The following is a 19,726-nucleotide window of genomic DNA, read 5'->3' on the forward strand; positions in this document are numbered from 1 at the left end:
AAAAATCTTGTCTCTGAAACATTGTTAAGAACAGTATTATCAAAAATTATGTTATCAGGTATTGTATTTATTCTTTTTAATACTAAAAAGCATAAAATTCGTCTTTTGTAAGTTAAGTGATAGTTTATTCGCCTTAATCCAGTCAGTGACATGTATAAGCTCTGAGTTTACAATTCTTACAAGTTGGTTTACGTTATCATGAGAAAAGAAAATGTTCGAATCGTCAGCAAACAATACAAATGTTAGTAAATTTGAACTTTTTTTAATGTCATTAATATATGTAATAAAAAGAAGAGGACCAAGTAAACTACCCTGTGGTACTCCACATGTAATAGGAAGAGTAGATGAAACAACGTTGTTGACTGACACAAATTGAGACCTTTCTGTTAGGTAGCTCTTGAACCACTCCAAGGCCTTCCCCCTGATACCATAAAAAGAAAGTTTATGAAGAAGTATATCGTGGTTAATGGTATCGAAGGCCTTGCAGAAGTCCAGGAAAATACCAACAGTATGACAACCTTTATCTATGGAAGAAGTAATTGTATTAATAAAAGTCAAAATTGCATGCGAGGTGCTATGATTTTCGCGGAAACCAAATTGCGAGTTCGAAAAAGTATTGAATTTATTTAAGAACGTAATTGTACGAGTATGTATAAGTTTTTCGAGAATTTCAGATAACGAAGTGAGCAATGAAATAGGACGGTAATTAGAAACAAGTTGATTATCACCTTTTTTGTAAAGGGGGATGACTTTGGCTATTTTCATTAGGTTAGGTACCTTCCCTGTGTTCATAGAAACATTAAATATGTGGACCAGAGGATCGACGATAGTTAAAATAATTTTCTTAAGTAGGAAGTTAGGAATACCATCGAAACCTGGGCTCTTCTTGGTCTGTAGATTATTAACAATATTAATAATTTCTCTTGTGTTCGTAGAATAAAAAATTATAGAGTTTGGATTTGGGTTGTCAAGAAAACTGTTGAAAGATTTATGAGTTTGAGGGACTTTGCTTGTTGATTGATCTCAAAAGTGATTTAGTAATCCAAGGGTGGAGTGGAACCTTTTTATAATTTGATTTTCTGTTAGTGGTAAAAGGAACGTGAGTATCTAGAGAAGAGTTTAATTTGGAAATGAAAAAGTTATATGCGTCATCAACGTCTGTGGATTCAAAAACAGTTGACCAGTCTGTTGTATTTAAATTATTAATTAGATTGTTTATGTTGTCTTCAGTTATCTTTCGGAATGGAGTATTGAATGCTTCTTTCACGATAATTTTATTTGTAGATAATTTAGCAAAAATTGGAAAGTGATCAGTAATGTCACTAAGGATAATACCGGCTTTGGGAATTTGTTGAGTTTTTCTACTTCTTTTTCTACTTCTACTACTACTACTACTACTATTACTACTTCTACTACTACTATTACTATTTATTTCTTTCCAGTTTTATTTCAGCAGGGTAGCCTCTTCAGTTGACAAACTATTATCACTGAGGACCCTGCTACTGCTACTGCTACTACTTCTACTACTACTGTGTACTACTAATGCCAATCATGACTTCCTGTTTGAGAAATTACTTTTGTTATTGTTGCCCACATTAGATCCCTTTCAATGTCGGCCAAAGGTATAAGCGCTATATAATTATTAAGTTCAGGCAAGCATATCAGTCAGTCCGCAAGCCCCTGTGTTAATGAGCAAATGAGCAAGATTTATCCAAGTCCTCTCGTGGCTGAATTCATGTCCCTGCAAAATCTCGTGAATTGTGAGACTTTCTTTCTCAAAGAATTTAACCACTTTCTCCTTGAGTAATATTGATTATTTTTGTACCATGGGCAAGAGTAAATGTTACCCTTTTATATTAGTCATTTTGTTTTAATGAAATATTTTGATAAATAAGTGAATTTTTTACCTGAAAAGATGCATCAAACAGAATTTTCTTCCTCTGTTTTCACTTGCAAATTGTGCAACATTTTGTGTTTTAGGCACCAACATTATTCATATCATCAGAAAGCTCAAACTCTATACTTTCTTACAATGTCACTCTTGATATGTGGCATCTTTTAGATGGGTCAGCAGCCAGTTATTTCCATCAAGATGCAAGACGAGATTTCTGAAATTTCTGAGTAACATAAGATCCAGAGTTCTGATTGGCTGAATACTGTTTTCAAAACAAACAGGCGCGGGTAATTTGAAGAGATTACCACATGGTGAGTGTGACCTTGCAGAGGCCCAGTGTGGGGAACATTGGAATTTGCGTGGGTGTGTGGTCTATGACCAATCAGAGCGCAGTATTCTTGTTTTTGAGCTGCAAAATGTACTTGGCCTATGAAAAGCTGGCTGCTGACCCATCTAAAATACATCTTCTTATAAAAATTATATCATATTAAAGCTTAGATCTTCAGCTTTTTCATGATTTAAAAATCATTTGTGCCTAAACAGAAATTAAGTGTGAAAACAACAACTTTTGTCGCATAAAAAAAACATTTTGTTTCATGTTTTAGATCAAAAGTTTTTCCTATATTACAACATTCTTTTAAAAATCCAAACACATGACCTAAAAGAATGATTCTTCTTCTTTACAAAGATACCAAAAACATGAAATTTGGTCAATATTTAGAGCAGCAATGGCCGAATAAAAAGAGGTATTTTGGTTCGCACCAAGCTCATTAACTATGCAAAAACCCTCTTGTCATGAATATCACTTGGATAAAAGAAGCTACTTTTTCAGGGCTTGCGGGCTGACTGATATCTAGATTAAGGCATATGAATGTTTTTTGTAATGTTATTGATACTGTGCGTACCTCTCGAAACCAGACTTGTGACTGAGTCGGGTCCTCTCCGTCAATATATCGGAAAACATCGTGCTTTTCCGGATTCAGGAGGTCCTGGAAAACAAGCCTGAAGAATTCCTGTATATTCAACAACAAAGGCACACGAGACACGGTGCATTTTCGCCGAGTAAAACAAGGATATCATAATTTTATTTAGCCCTCTCCACTGCCAGTTTAGCAAAATTAGACATTCAGAATATCATTTTCTATAATTATTGTGCATTCATGTATGATTTGTAAACATATATTGATTTATAAATGAAAGAATACTGAAGTTATTGTTGTATAATCCTTGTTTTTTACATTTCAAGACCTCACTATCGATGCTTTGAAGTGCAATCGACTTGACGAGAGATTTCATGTCGACTCAAAAAAGTATGTCGTTGTGGCATCATAGCGAGATCGATGGCGCCATGTCAAAATTTCCTTTTCATGAATACAGTTCCAAGGGGTTACCTTACGATTACTTTACTATTCTAGATGTGATCGCTACTCACCAGACTCAACGCTCCTTCGTCAATACCTTTTTCCCCTTCGAAGACGACCCTGAGCGGCATCTGAAGATCAGTCCTGGATATCGTCAGCATCCCTGAGAGTCCTTGCCGTACCCTTCCTCCGAAGATGTGATCCCGATTCACAACAAGGTAGAGGCGTGGAGGAGACATATGAGCATACGTATATTCAAAGATGAATGAGAACTCCAGGGAATTCGTGGAAATTCCGGGGAATTTGTGTTGAATGAGTTGCTTTATTTTACGTCGAATAATATCTACTTTAGCTTCCATGGCATTCTGAATGGTTTTTTTTTAGGTAGAAAGTTGTGAAAAAAGTTTCAACACTAAAGCCGAGTTCTTCTTTGTCCTTAATTTATGTATTCTTCTTCTTCTTCTGAATAATAAAAATAATATTTATGATAATAATAATAATAACAATGATAAGGATAATAATAATAATGATAAATAATAATAATAATAATAGTGATAATAATACTACTACTAATAATAACATGATAGAAATAATGGTGATATTGATGATGTTAATAAGGAACTATTCTTAATATTATAGACGAAAATAATTTTAGCAAAAATATTGATAAATATCATACAAAAAATAACAGCAGTAAAAAATAGTACTGATTGGTATTTTTCTTTTATTCACAGAATGGCCGGACAATAATCGTGTTTCTTATTTTCCCATATTATCATTCTTCGTAGTGATGCTATAAATTTCATCATTACCATTCACAACCGAATTAATTTTATTCTGAAATTATGATATATCGAATATTAGGCATTTTGCACACAATGACACACACCCCCCCCCCCCCTTTAAAGGACTGAATAGCAAACATTTGAGCTCGCTCTACGCACTTGTTTGACATGGTATTGATTGTTCATCGAATTTGCAAAATTGATATTTAAATGCAATGACACAATGAATGTTCATAAAAAATAATACTTTTTGCTGATCGCTATACGTACCTTTTGCTCTCTCTTGCATTGTGATTCCAAGAGGTATGTCTTGGTTTTCAGATCAATAAGGAATGGATATGACAACCAGGAAAATCTCTCAGCTTGAATGAACTTCGAAAGAACAAGCAATATCAGCAGGATTTTAGAAAATAAGTAAAATTTGTTAGTTTCAAATAATGCTGCATTCAGATATTTTAACAAGAGCACACGTTGGAATTAATAATGCACATAACACTTAAATTTATTTGATGCAACATAAACAAAATCCACAATTTTTGTATGACGTCATATCTATGTTATAGAAGTTGGATATATGCTTCTGTTAACAATTGAACGGAATTATTGAAAAGTTTTTTATGCATGACTGCATATTAATGATGATATTGTTAAATCGGAGTTGAATGGAATATGCCAACTTAAACGGAATAAAACAAGTTGAGAAAACGATAATAACCTACATTCCCACTGCATTTCTTATCACAATAAGAGTCGCTTATCGGATATACTAGAATTCAGCACAAAACAAAGGGGTATATCCTTTAAATTTATAAATTATTACCACGATTATGTTTTGAGTATTGCGAAGAGTATACAAATAGCGAATAGGCATGAGTGCGATGGTGCGAGATTTCGCATGAGGTGAAAGAAAGATGCTCTATTCAACGAGGCGTTAGCCGAGTTGAATAGAGTGTTTCTTTCTTTCACCGAATGCGAAATCTCGCACCATTGCACGAATAAGAATATTCGCTATTTGTGTTGTACAACGCCTCGGAGTTTAGCGAATTTATGAAAAAACTAAGAGTTTTTCCTGCAGTAATCTATGAAAAGGGAGCAAAAATATGGAAAGCGAAAAGCAAAATCCCACAATTACAAGTACAAGCGAACACCTCGGGCAGCATTGCGCATTTAGCCAGCAGGCTATACGCGTATTGCACCTGCATTTTTACTGAGCGCAATGAATTGAATCGTATTGTGACGTCATCTCCTAAAGCCGTGCAACGGTACATTTTGGACGGTACATTTTGGATGGTACGTCTTTTGTGCAACGGTAGGAATGTTTGACATTCAGCCTCCCATTTGCTCGCGTACGTACAACAAGCTAAGTAGGCGTTGTACAATATACCATGTATACCATTATCAATAATGTCCCCGGTTTTTTATTATGAGTGCATGACGTGTTTGATCTTGTGTAAGAAAATAGCACTGGTCTTTTGAATATTGAGTGATGAAACTTTTAGATTTCGCACCGCACCGCAGAACGAATTCAATGACACAGTAAATGTATTGAGAATGAAAGTTAAATCACCATGAAAAACTGAGAGAGTGGGAACAGGGACCTGGGAAGCGGGGGTGCTGGGGGTGCTGCGTGTACTATTTTCCATAGGCAGCACCCCCACGAAATCAGGTTCCCTCTGTATTTTTGTTTTTAAATATGTTCTCATGTACATCACATCCGACAATCACAAATCATGTAGTACTGTCTTTCACATATTCCAATAACATATATCCCTCCTAACATGCCTAACGCGACTCAATCAAGCTTCGGCACTCCGATACAGACGTGGTCGCGCGCTATACGTGATAACCATACATACTACTAGTTACTCGATAGCAGGGAGGGACATGGGTGTGGATGGATTTGAAACTTCCAGATTTTATGTCGAACCAAGTGTGCGCGCGCCTGACCGCCCCGTGTTTTGTATAAACAAGTACAAGTCAGACAACAGAAATCAAATTTTCAGTCTTTTTCACCCTACCCCATGGCCCGTGGGAAGCGGGGGTGCTGAAGCACCCGAAAATTTTCATTGGGGGTGCTGCGTGTGTTATTTTCCATAGGCAGCACCTCCTGGAAATTAGGACTGGAATGATAAATGACAGAAATGTAATGAAAATGAACTACGTTTTGTAGGAATCACCCCCACTTCAGAATTTTCCGACACAGTACTTGAAATAGTGTTTAAATTCACCCTTTTCCAGATCGGAATATCAAATATTTTCTGCTCGCGCTTCGCTTCGCGCTCGCATTATTGATTTTATAAAAATAAAATGTATTTAGAATGCCCAGAAATACCAGGTCTAAGTCTAAACACGCGCACGCATGTTTATTCAGAGACGCAGCTTGTTTTGGGGGGTACTGAAATATCAAATCAAATACATTTTTTAAATACAATTTTTTCAAAATAAACACATTTTTCAAAATCTGATAACAAATAGTTAAGTTATTTAATTTTCAAGTTTAGCAATATTTTGTGAAAATGGTGATATGCATGTCGTCACGAATATTTAATTGGTGGGTTGATGATGTCACATCCCCACTATCCTTTTTCTTATGTTATTACATGGAATCAAAATCGTTTCATTTTTTCATACCAGTGTGAATTATATGTCTCCCTTCTATTGAAATAAGTTGCAGCAAAGAATATCTAATGAACTAAATCAGTTGTCAATTCAATTATTTTGGTCCTTGAAGGGAAAATATTGAATAAACCTAATTTTATATAATAAATACTAAAGAACAAGTGGGGATGACATCATCAGTTTGCTCATTGAATATTAATGAAGACTAAAACTGTTTAATGCTAATCTTTAAAATTCAATAACTATCATATTCCTTGTCTGATTTTGATCAAATAGTCATTCTTCTGTTCGCCTGATTTTTCTTTATCTGTTCAAAACATATTGCATTCAGTCTGAGTAGAGTACCCCTTTAAGCGTGCTTCAATTATAAAGTTTCAGATCAGAATATCAAAAATTTTCTGCTCGCGCTTCGCGCTCACATTATTAATGTAGGAAGATATCCAATTACACATAATTTCTTGATTAACAAAACATGAATAAAATGTCCCGTTTTTATGTCTGAAATCTCAACTTTGTTTCTGCTCGCGCTTTGCGCTCGCATCAATTGTATAGTTATATACCTATCCTGTTCATGATTAGAAAAGTGCTAAGATGTCCCATTTTTAGGTCTGAATCTCATTTTTATTTTCGCTCGCGCGTCGTGCTCGCATAAATTGTACAGTAATATAACTATCCTGTTCATGATAAGAAAAGTGCTTAGAATGTTTCGTTTTTAGGTCTAAAATCTCAATTTTGTTTCCGCTCGCGCTTCGCGCTCGCATCAATTATATAGTTATATAGCTATCCTGTTCATGATTACAAAAAGTGCTTAGAATGTTCATTATTTAGGTCGGAATGTCAATTGTTTCAGCTCGCGCTTCGCGCTCGCATTATTTGATAGTTGATATATGCTTCGTCTTCATGGGTAACTGCAAACAGTCCTTATAACAGGTTCCTTTCGATCAGGCAAGAGCGTATATTAAAAATATCTGCTCGCGCTCGCAGTTATTATTTGTTACATACGCATCTTGTTCAGGACCACAAACATTGCTCAAAATTTTCAATTTTCAGGACAAAATACATGAAAAAAAAATTTAAAAAAATAGCTCGCGCTTTGCGCTCGAATTATCTAATTATATATCTATGCTCTTTTCTAAGAAAAAAAACTAAGAAGTGACTGTCATAATATATATATATATATGTGTGTGTGTATAACAGAGCAATGGAAAACTCAATTGTGCCCCCCCCCCCACCTTTGAGGAGAGATTTCAGCACCCCCACTGAAATAATCGTTCCCTGGTCCCTGAGTGGGAAGTCATTGTCGAAAATCGGTGAACCGCGACAGCAGTTTCGTCCTAAGTTTGGGAGTTGACGACAAATTGCAAACATGCCTTTTGCCCAGAGTCCAGGTCCGGACGAATCTGCTGGTTTGATTCAACAATTTTCGACAAAGATGTCTCGGTTGCTTCTTGTCATGAACGGTATTTGATATTTTCTAAGTTCTTGAAAGCGTTCTGCGTCGCAGTGCGAACACTGTCTCCAACTGATTTACCGAGAGAACGTAGTTCGAGAGTCTCCGTCGAAGCTGATGTTGCATGAAGCGTTCCAAATCCTCTTCCAGACCGTTGAAGTCCAGGCGAGTCAGGTAAAATGTTTTGACATCAATGATGTCGTGCATAATATTGATCTATTCAATTACAAAGAGAAAAAAATGGATTTATACTCACTCTCTCTCTCTCTCTCTCTATATATATATATATATAAAGAATATCATATCATATTATTAATAAGATAGGGAAACAATCAAGAGTGGGATGACCCTGACAGTCTCGTCTGCTTTACGCGATTCAATATAGTATCAGAGCTGAGTTAGGAAACAACTAAGATGAATGTTTATTCATAAAAAAACATTCATATGGTAATAAAATACTTATTCATAAAAACACCACTAAAATACTCAGTTCATTGACCCTAAATGACTTATGATCTTGATCATATGACCCGAAATTCGGAAGAAATGATCAGTGATAATTGACAGCCCTCGTGTCCATGTGTCATGCAATAGACCCATTTAATTTCAACACAGTAAAACAAATTATACAACGCTGTTTACTACATGAACCTTACAGTAATTATTTAAACAGTTTAAACAAGTGTCTAAATCTTAAGCAACAAAGTTTAATTTTCAATATCTAATCTTCAATAAATTAAACATGATTGTTTGTACGGTTAAACAAATACTGTAAGGTTCATATATAGTAAACAGCGTTGTATAAAATCTTAAACAGCGTTTTTACTGTGAAGGTTATATTTCACCTTGGTTAACAAATGACCAATGGCCTTAATCATTTGACCTGAAGCTCGTGCAGGATGATCCGTAATTCTTGATTAGCCTTGTGTCCAAGTTTTAAGAATTGGATCCATAAACTTTTAATGTTATGGTGACGTATAAAAAAGTATCCCTTACACAATCAAAGTTAATTGACAATAAATGACATTTGACCTTAATCATGTGACCAGAAACCCATGCAAGGAAGTCAGTTAAATTTCCAACATCGATACCCAAAGCATGGTCAAAGTTAATTGACCTTAAATTACCTAAGACTTTGGCCATGTGACCTGCATGAAACTCATGCATAATGATCTGTGATACATGATACACCCTTATGCTTTACTTTCGTAAGACAAGTCCATTTACTTTCTAAGTTATCATGTTTCAAAAACTTAATCTTAGTTTAGTTTTTATGCTAATACCACAACAAGGTCAAAGCTCATTGACCCTAAATGGCCTTTGACATTGATCATATTACTTGAAACTCACGTAAAATATATTCAGAGACATTTGATTACGCTTATGTCCACGTTTCATGAAACAGATAAATGTAGTTTAAATTATGGCACTTCAAAAACTTAGCCTTGGTTGATATTTTAATGTTGATATCCCCAATATGGTAAAGTTCCTTGGCCCTAAATAAATGTTGAACATAATCATGTGACCAGAAACTCGTGAACCCGTCATCAAGTAGTTACCATGCAGACGGTTCTTTCCGATTCACTGTCTATCAAATGCGGAGTCCCTCAAGGAAGTATTTTAGGCCCCATTCTTTTTATGTCTTGCATCAATGATATGTGTACTTGTATTAATACTTATAATATTGTAAAACGTAATATTTTCTCACACGATCCATCAGTTACATGTTTGTCAAGTGCACAAAAATTGTTTGTATTTATTTTTAAACAAAATTATTATTTGTTGTAATTTTGTAATGTAACTAAGATGAGGGCTTGCCTGTTGTACAAAATAAATACAAATGTCATTTGAGATAACTTTATTTACTGAATTGCGTTCCTTAAATCTATGATTTTTATGTTATATATATATATATATATAATATTTTGTCGTGTAGTATTTTCGACCTTGTTATGTTATGTTTATCATATTATGTACAATTGTGAAACGGAAATAAATAAATTAAATCAAATCAATTAACGAATCTAAATTAATTTTATATGCTGATTATATTGTCTTGCTATATTCAGATACAAATCCCAAGATAATTGATAAAAAACGTAGTGCAGATTTGGCGAATTGCATCGAACGGATGTCTGACAACAAGCTTAGTTTACACGTTGGGAAAACGGAAAGCATTTTATTTTGTTCGAAACGAAAATGAAGATATACACACGATTTCAAGGTTTCATATAATAGTCACTCAAGTAATTGACATAAAAGATTCAGTAAAATATTTGGGTATTAATTTAACAAGTAACCTATCATGGACGGGTTTGGTAGACTCAATCGCCAAAAAGGCAAATTCACGCTTAAAATTTTTGTATAGATATCAAACCTGTTTGAATATGAAGTCTAGACGTATTTTATGCTTTGCTTTAATACAATGTCTATTCGACTATGCTAATGCGGCTTGGTACGGTAGTCTGGGTGTTACGGATAAGAAAAAGCTAAGAATAATTCAAAATAAAATTGTAAGGTACATTAATGTTTTAGGATCAAGAACACATGTCGGACGTAATGAACTTGAACAGGCAGGATAACTTAATGTAGGTCACAGATCGCAACAATTAGTATTACACCACGTGCATAAAATATTATATTCGGATACATTAGATCATAATATATAGCACATATAGTTTCACCCGTGAAATACCCTTACATACTTACATAAATACATGCATGGGGGGGGGGTGGGTTGGGTTATTAGTTGTAAGTGTCATATAAATGCAATATATCTTTATCATTGATAGAAGTTTTATCCGTTCAGTATTTCAAATAACTGTATTTTGTATTATATCATTTACCGATTAATATATTTTTGGGGGTGACCCAACTTTATAACGAGCATACTGCTTTCATGGGCATCCAATTTTCCTGATATATATATATATATACATATAATTAACTGTTGTGTATTTTTTTAATGTATGTGCATGATACGTCATATGTATAATGTCTCATTTTTATACTTTGTAATGTTTGTTTGTATATTCTTGACTTTGTATATTTTTAATGGAAAATAAATGAAATCAAAATGAAAATCAATCAATCAAATACCCATAGGTACGATACTCGAAATAGTAATTTTAATTTTGTATTACAAAAACGTGAAGGACATATAGGGAACACTTCTTATTTTAATGGTATCCAATCTTGGAATGCTCTTCCTAATCAAGTAAAAGCTTTAAATTTTTTTCTCAATTTTAGAGTGCATTAAAGAAGCACATAAAACTGGAAGCTACTCGAGAACAGTATTACCAGTAAAAATCACACATTTTGTATAGTAACTGTTGGTTTCTAGTTGTAGATAATGTAGGGTATGTTAAAATATAATCTTGTTTTATATTGGGAAGATCATTGTTTGCTTCAGATGTTTGCAAATTATTTGACTGATGGATATGTATTTTTATACAATATTCCAGTACTTGTCGTAGTTTATACTTTTTGTTACAATATATTAATGTTTTATACTAACTATAGGACCCCATTGGAAATAAGCCTTTCGGCTTTCATGGGCTATCCTGTCAAGGTATTCTTTCAATTTCACTGTACAATCTCCTGTGATATTCTTGACGAATAAAATCAATCAAAAATCTATCAAAGGGCAATAACGATGTCGTTATATTGTTGTCGCTGCTTAAGTTTAACGACGTCCATTAAAACAACAATATATTTACGCCTTTTCTAATTCTTTTTCTCCGATGTTTTAGTGTAATGGTATTTTTTCAAGAATAACCTTCTAGTAAAATTGCAAGAACTTAGATCCACAAATGTTTAATGCTATTAGTTCATTTTAAAAAGTACCATTAAATTGTCAAAGTTCATTGACCCTGAAATAATTTACAACTGTACCTCGTGAAGGCATTGCAGTACTTTGAGGTACGTCTTGAAGTTGTCCTGTTCGTTCGCTTGGAGAACACTGTTTTCTGCGAGCATGCCGATAGCTCCCCGATAGGTAGCCACTGTTCCATAGAAGGACACGGGTTCGTATACCCACCACCTTTCCAGTCGACTTAAGACGTTCCCTTTGCCGTGACCTTCGCATGAAATACAAATAAAATCACCTCTTCATCAATAATTCTTGATCTACATGTACAATGTAATTTGGGATGTGGGTCAATTGTCGTTTACACACTAATAGACGTCGCAAATGCGGGAAATATGCCGTGTTTTTTACATATAGGTCATTATGGTCATGCAAGTTCGACACATGTTCTCTGTTTACACACGAAAAGGACGTGTCCCTGGTCTGACTCGGCTCGCGGGTTGAAACCTACGACTTTGGCAGATCAAAAAAGCCGTGTTCGACACGGCTCGCGGATCACTCTGATCTCGTTTACACATAAAAAAATTGCCGTGTTTAGCACGGCTCGCGTGTCGAACCCCCGGGGTATGTGCCGCGGAGGGGACCCCCATTTTTACACTCAAATTTCCGTTCCAAGGCATAGCATTTTTGTCTTATTGAGAAAAAGAACAAAGAAAGCCGCTCCAAGGCATAGCATTTCCTTCTTATCGAGAAAAAAGAAGAAAGAAATCCGCTCCAAAGCTTCGCATATTTTTCGTTACGCCGTTCCGGTCGCATTGATCTGCTACAATTTTGGTGAAAAGCGGCCGTAGAGCGCTTTTCGACCATCGCCTAAGCCCGAGCGCACCCGGCGGAGGCTGCGCTAGCTGCGTTATGCACGATTGCCCGTTCCATAGGGATGCATACGCACTCACAGAGATACGGAGATCCGTTCCGAGGACCCCCGTTTTCACAAACATTTGTAGTTCCGAAGCCCGTTCCGAGGACCCTCCTTTTTAAAATAAGCCCGCTCCAAGGCCCCCGTTTTTTGCCTCGCCCGCGGCACACCCCTACCATTTTTTTGGTCGAGTGCCCCCCCCCCCGGGGTCGAACCTCCGAGCCGAGTCACTGTGTAAACACGGTGTTAATCGGCAAAGGGCCTATTATGATTGCCTATAGGCCCTAATGCACTTTGAAGCCCAACTGAAAAGAAGTCTATGCAGAATTGTTGCATAAATTATTCATTCAATTTTTTGTTTAAAAGGTTTAAATTCGTGTGGGGAATGTTGCACTTTGTCTTCAAACATGTCAAACGAGATCTGTAGAAGCCATAGCCTGTAGACAAGGCCCCTTGTCAGATATGACGCGTACATCAGAAACCGAGCGACTAGTAAAGAAAAGACCCGGGGAAAAGACTAATATAATATTGAACAAACCCGGGTGAAAGAGCCATTTACTGTGCCTTTGGGAACCCGAATTGCAGCTCAAGTCGCTCGATTTCGCATTCTCCCGCATTTCGTCGGTGCACCGATTTCGTCAGGTTCTCTTCTTCAACCGCCGGTCTCGTTTCAGCCATTACTTGACGAAGAATATAGCTAAGTCGAGAGGTTTTGTCAAAACGCTACAGAAGGTTCGTATAATCCTGTTTCATACCATTTCCATAATTTTAATTATCATTACCAGATATCAACAATTTTCCTAGAGCGGTCAAAACCTTCCGGCACCACGGAAATTGAGGAGAGTGAAAAATAGGGCACTCGAGAAGTATGAAGAAAAATTGAAGGTCCTTATCGGTCAACTGTTCAAGTTGGATGTTTCTGCACATGTCATTGGTTACGACTTCAGCTATCTGTAACATGAGAGAGAGAAAAAAAGGGGTTACAGAAAAAAAAACCTTGGAAAGAAAGAGAGAGTGAGGGTGGGAGAGGGAATAACGGGGGGGGGGGGATAAGAACAAATCGTAAGAGAATTTCATAGGTAAGAATAGTGAATAGTCATGAACTTGATTTGAATAAAATAGAACAAGCTCTGTATCGTTTGGTTACAGTAGAAGTACTATAGTATGTTAGCATACTAAGAATTGCAGTAGTAATTGTAGTAGTAGTAGTAGTAGTAGTAGTAGTAGTAGCAGTGGTAGAAGTAGAAGTAGTAGTAGTAGTAGTAGAAGTAGTAGTAGTAGTAGAAGTAGTAGTAGTAGTTGTAGTAGTAGTAGTTGTTGTTGTAGTAGTAGTAGCAGTAGTAGTAGAAGTAGTTGTTGTTGTAGTAGTAGTAGTAGTAGTACTAGTAGTAGTAGAAGTAGTTGTAGTAGTAGTAGCAGTAGTAGTAGTTATATAACAATGCAATTGCCATAATCGTCGCCTGTTTCTTAAAATAGTAACTCCTATTCGCAATAATTGGTTATTGGATACATACATGTATCTTGTTTTTTATTGTTTAAGAAGTGCTCAATTGATCTATTTTTTTCAGATCGGGATATAAGAAACCTTGAGCTCGCATACAGTGTAAGATACCAACATCCTGTTAAAAATTACAAAAAGTGCTTAGAATGTCCGTTCTTAAGTCATTCACCATCAAAAAAATATTCGAGTTTGCATACTTTGTTATTAAAAATGTGCTAAGATTGTCCAGTTTTGGGATCAGAATGTCGACATTTTTTACCTCGCGTATCGCGGTTCTATAGATACTCATGGTTACAAACAGTGCTTTAACATGTTAAATTTCAAGTTTTCAGGTCAAAATATAAATATAGTTCGCGCTTTGGGTTCGCCAATAGTTTAATCAGATACTCATATCATGTCCAAATTATAAAAGGTGCATGGAATGTCCCGTTTTAAGGTCTAAATCGCGGCCGATCAGGAAAAAATGTGGAGGAAATTATCTTTCAGCCCACCTATTGGCGATCGAAAGCTGAATGCGAAACTATAAAAGTTCAATATTTACAAAAACAGCCCCCGTAAATAAAGAAGAATCATTGCTACAGGCCTGTTTATATATATATATATATATATATATATATGTATATATATATATATATATATATATATATATATATATATATATATATATATATATATATGTATATATATATATATATATATATATATATATATATATATATATATATATATATATATATACATGTATATATATATAAACTGCGAAATTAACAAACCATTTTTAAATTGTCCACACAGTTCAAGAGAAAATTCACCCTATAACAAAACGCTCTCGTAAAATAGCAAAAAAAAATAATAATAAAAAAAGGCTTAAGAAAAATCCATCGGAATTAAAAAAAAAGTTATTACAAACATTTTTTTAATTCGTGACGCTATATGAGAGCAGCTTCCCCAGATGTCGTTTATTAAAATAATCGATGAAATTTCATATTCTATACAAATGAAAATTATTTCACTCCTGCAAGAACAAAAAATCTTTTGGTCATTATGAACCATTGAAAAAAAAATATGCATTTTATATTGCATAATGGGGAAGCTGCTCATATACGACGTCACAGGGCAAAAGCTTCAATCTTTGATGAATTTTCCTCAAAACTTCACGAATATTCTTCATTACTTTTTTCTGGTATATGTTATTCACAACAAACTTTTCTTCGGGTGAACTTGCCCTTTAATAAAAAAGGCTGATTAATTTTTTAATTTCCCCGACTTTAATTCATGTAAACCATATAGGACATATTACCCATTCAAGAAGTATCTCCTTCGAGCTGATCAGTTTGAAAGCATTCCTTGCCGCCTCCAAATCAATATCCAGGTCGTCATCGTCATGTGGCCTAAAATAATGACATTGAAAAATTGATAAATGATATAGGTTTGACCCTCAGATCTTGCTTTTTATTCACTAGCATAATTGGACTTATTTGACTGGACGCGAGTTTTAGCTAAAGTTTGACCGATATTTGTTTGTCACTCTGGGCTAAATAAAATATCTGGTTGTAATACCTTTTTCTGGGAAGGGGAAGGGTTTAATATTCTAATCATCCTTGATATAATAAAAAAAATATATGTTGGTTGTTTTTAGACTTTTTTAAGTTCCAACTACAATGACATCATGAGCCCTTACAGGGCCGACCCTGTGGAATTCTTATCCACAGAGTGAAAGACAGACGCCAGTGGCCACCCTCACCATATTCAGGGGCAACCTAGACCGGTATCTCTAGATTCCTCTTGACAGACAACCAAAAGATCAATCCTGTAATGAATCCTTGTTCTTCTCTTTCTCTAATTTGCTCCGATGCGCATTGAGCATTTAATCGGGTGGAAAGTGTGCTATACAAATTCAATGGCCCGAGTTCACAAAGATGGTTTTTAAAACCAGCGGTGGAACCCATGGTTTATGCAAATTTCCTGTATATATTACCTTTTTTTACCGTGTGTATTAAAAAAGGCTCAATGCAGATGCGCACTTTTATCACAGAGCCCCTATTCGACGCCTTTTGCCGTGGTTATCCACGCTATTTTATTCACGAGTCCACTCTTCAAACAGTGGACTCATGAATGAAATAGCGTACTTAACCTTAATTAATTCGGGCCGATGTTTTATTATCATTTTCGTCATTATTTTCATTCAAATAAATCAATTATATTATGTAAATCAGAATCAGATTTAATGTTACCCTGCCATTGGGAAAGATGCATTCAAACTTGCTGGTGATGAGAATATCATCTTTGCTTCTTTGATTGGCTCGCTGATGTTCGTTTCCATGGGGATGGCTTCATCAACCTCACTCAAACTCTGGAGCAGTTCGTTTGAGAGAATTGGCATCTCATTTTGACAATCCTGGAACATAAGAGATTTATTAAAAAAACGATTTATCTATTTTATTTACCAATATATAAACAAATACATATAAAATTACTCTGTAAAAACGCTGTTTAAAATTCTAAGTACGTTGTTTAAGCCCGTCACTCTAACAACTATTGTTTAAACCTTTTAAACAACTGTTTAAACCTTTTAAACAACTGTTTAAACGTTTTAAACAACTGTGTAAACTTTTTTAACAAGTTGTTTAAAAAGTGTTACCAATTACAAAAAAGTTTAAACAACTTGTTGTTAGAGTGACGGGCTTAAACAACGCGCTATTTTTTTTTACTGTGTACAACAGTATAATACATGATAAAATTACATTGAAGTGATTGCTCGGCTCAGCTAAGCTATTAAATCACAACTTTTCGACCAACGGGTCCAGTTGATTAAAATAAACAAGATAACATTAGTAGGGGACATATTAACGAAAGCTTAAAGAACATTTCCCCAGGAATAGCAAGTTTATTTTTTTTCCTGTGACAAACAAGCATCTCCTCATAGCAAGGTCCATATTATTGTGACGATTAATGGATCAATTGCTTAAAATGCATTTCGTTCAATCGTGTATTAGATAATGTGTCTCATAACTTATAAAGGACAAGTCCACCTTAACAGAAATTTGATTTGAATAAAAAGAGGAAAATCCAACAAGCATAACATTGAAAATTTCATCAAAATCGGATGTAAAATAAGAAAGTTATGACATTTTCAATTTCCGCTTAATTTCACAAAACATTTTATATGCACATCTTGGTCGGCATGCAAATGAGGGGACTGATGACGTCACCCACTCAATATTTCTTTTGTATTTTATTTCATTTCTGGGGTGGACTTGACTTTTCAATGCACTTGACTGTGAAATAGTGCTAAACATTATGGGAAATACCAACTCAAGCTTTTTTTTTTGTCATGTGGAAATGGGATTGCTGCTCGCGTGTGATATCAAAATGTCAACACTGTGAAAAAAAATCAAAACTCGGTTCTCCTTCTCTACAGGATGGATATATTAAGGAATGAGAGCAGGAGGATTTTTGTGATGAAGGGGTGGGAGATGATCTTCAAAAATCCATAAATAAAATTTGTTTATTGAGAAACATGGCCATATTTTCTGGTCTTTATGATCGTTCGTCATATTTGCTTAGCGCCTTTTCGCTCCATGCAGTTCAAGGTAGAAATACATCACCCCTACCTTCGTTGAACTTGAGGTCAGCATGTAGTTTTGGAAGAATTGCGTGAAGAAGGAAGGGAGCGGTGGTATTAACCAAGTCAACCAACGACCCGCGGGAGGAGATTCCGAACCACTACACAATAACGCTTTATCATGCAATATGACGTGGAGTCGACTCTTTTCAAGATTGTTTCCTGATTGGTGAATTTTAGAAAGAGATAGTGTCAGTATACCTGAATGCATTTTTCTTCATAGCCATATAGTTCTCTTTTTTGTCACACCATGGTCACCGACGAAGACTTTGCCTTTCATTTGTTAAAAGAGCTCCGTTTTTCATATAAATATATTTATAATCCACATAAGATAAGTGCAAAACACCATATAAAGAGTGCTCAACTATATGTATTTGAGCAATAGAGTGGGAGAGGGAGCAGCGTTCCTGCTGTTCCTGCGAAACAGATCTGTAGTGCATGAAGTTACACTATCAAAGATAGTTGAAAAAACGTGGAGATGAAAGGTACCTCGGGTATAGCCTCTAGTCAAGGAATGAAAAAAAAATATTTCGTTAATAATGTCGCTCCTTTAAAAGGACTATATTATCCGGAATATCGAGGGAAAAAATCATCTCCAAAATTGTATATTTAGCACTTATTAAGCATGCCAGGACAAGGGCGTAAAAGACATATTAAATTACCGATATTTGGAACCTTAAACAGTTTGATGTCGATATCATCATATCCTGGTGGCCATTCAGGAAGCGCTTTGGATCTGAAAGCATCTCCAAATGTGGTTTCCTCTAATGAATCAAGTCGCAGGCATTCAGAAGCGTTGCTAGTGTCCAGAAGAAGCGGCTTTCCGCCTGACTGATTGATCAGGAACGTATTCCGACTACAGGAGCAATAACAATATTAATATCATAATGACGATGATCAATGGCGGGTCCAGGTGGGGCACATCCGGCCCTAGTCTAGATCTGGACGTTTGTAATTATTTGTTCGGAAAACTCTACACTCACTCACCTCACCGCGCGCGCACACACACATTCACACACACACCATCATACACCCCACGGTGTGTATGTGTGAGGGTGGCGGGGGGGGGGGTGCGTGTGTGTGTGTTTTCCAAACAAATAACTACAAACGTGCGGATCTAGACTAATCCGGCCCGTGTCTGGGCGTTGTGGCGTGCGCCTGTAATCCAAGCTGTGGGGAAGTTACAATTTGATGCAGAGGTTCGAGCCCTGGTCACGTCTTTCGGATGGTGACGTTAAAGGTCGGTCCCAGACGTAAATAATTATATCTGATTGATACACGTCTGACAAAACTAAAATACACACACACACACACAATTCCTCCCCCTCCCTTTTAGAGGCACCAAATATATGTCATGCTAACGCAAGTGCGGAACTTTTTTTTTCTTTAATAAAATGACCTCCATTTCGTAGTGAAAACCTTTTGTTTTGCTGTGCTTTTCTTTCATGGAACAAAATCACCCCCATTTTGTTTATTAGTTGGAGAGCTTGTTTTTCTTGTAAAAAAATGCTCCCCCCCCCCCTCCCTCGGAAAATCTTGGATCCGCCCTGACGTTGATGACGACATCGAAATTGGAAATAAGCATAATCATTTTAAAAACTGCATTGTTATTGAAATTTTGTTCCACCATGTACGTTCGATTGCAAAAGTGATGGTAATAACTAAGATGAGGAGGACTTGAACAATTATACATCTGTGTCTGGGAGGTTAAAAGTAATAGACTTGTGACCAGCGGTTCTCTCCTCCCGATATAACGGGATGAGTTAC

At 35.8% G+C, this 19,726-nt stretch overlaps 1 protein-coding gene across 1 annotated transcript in view; it reads right to left on the reverse strand.

Moving 5' to 3' along the window:
* Nucleotides 1-19,726, reverse strand: part of LOC129278786 (probable E3 ubiquitin-protein ligase HERC4) — a 50,372-nt gene that overhangs the window by 12,827 nt on the left and 17,819 nt on the right. The window contains exons 8-17 of the mRNA XM_064111494.1: nt 18,622-18,815; nt 17,949-18,121; nt 16,569-16,732; nt 15,635-15,725; nt 13,616-13,784; nt 12,004-12,188; nt 8,191-8,325; nt 4,311-4,412; nt 3,327-3,620; nt 2,800-2,907 (exon numbers count right to left, since the gene is read on the reverse strand). Of these exons, the coding sequence (XP_063967564.1) occupies nt 2,800-2,907; nt 3,327-3,620; nt 4,311-4,412; nt 8,191-8,325; nt 12,004-12,188; nt 13,616-13,784; nt 15,635-15,725; nt 16,569-16,732; nt 17,949-18,121; nt 18,622-18,815 (1,615 nt within the window). The remainder of the gene's footprint in view (nt 1-2,799; nt 2,908-3,326; nt 3,621-4,310; nt 4,413-8,190; nt 8,326-12,003; nt 12,189-13,615; nt 13,785-15,634; nt 15,726-16,568; nt 16,733-17,948; nt 18,122-18,621; nt 18,816-19,726) is intronic.

The sequence above is a fragment of the Lytechinus pictus genome, chromosome 16 (assembly GCF_037042905.1).
Source record: "Lytechinus pictus isolate F3 Inbred chromosome 16, Lp3.0, whole genome shotgun sequence".
Classification (NCBI taxonomy): Eukaryota; Metazoa; Echinodermata; class Echinoidea; order Temnopleuroida; family Toxopneustidae; genus Lytechinus; species Lytechinus pictus.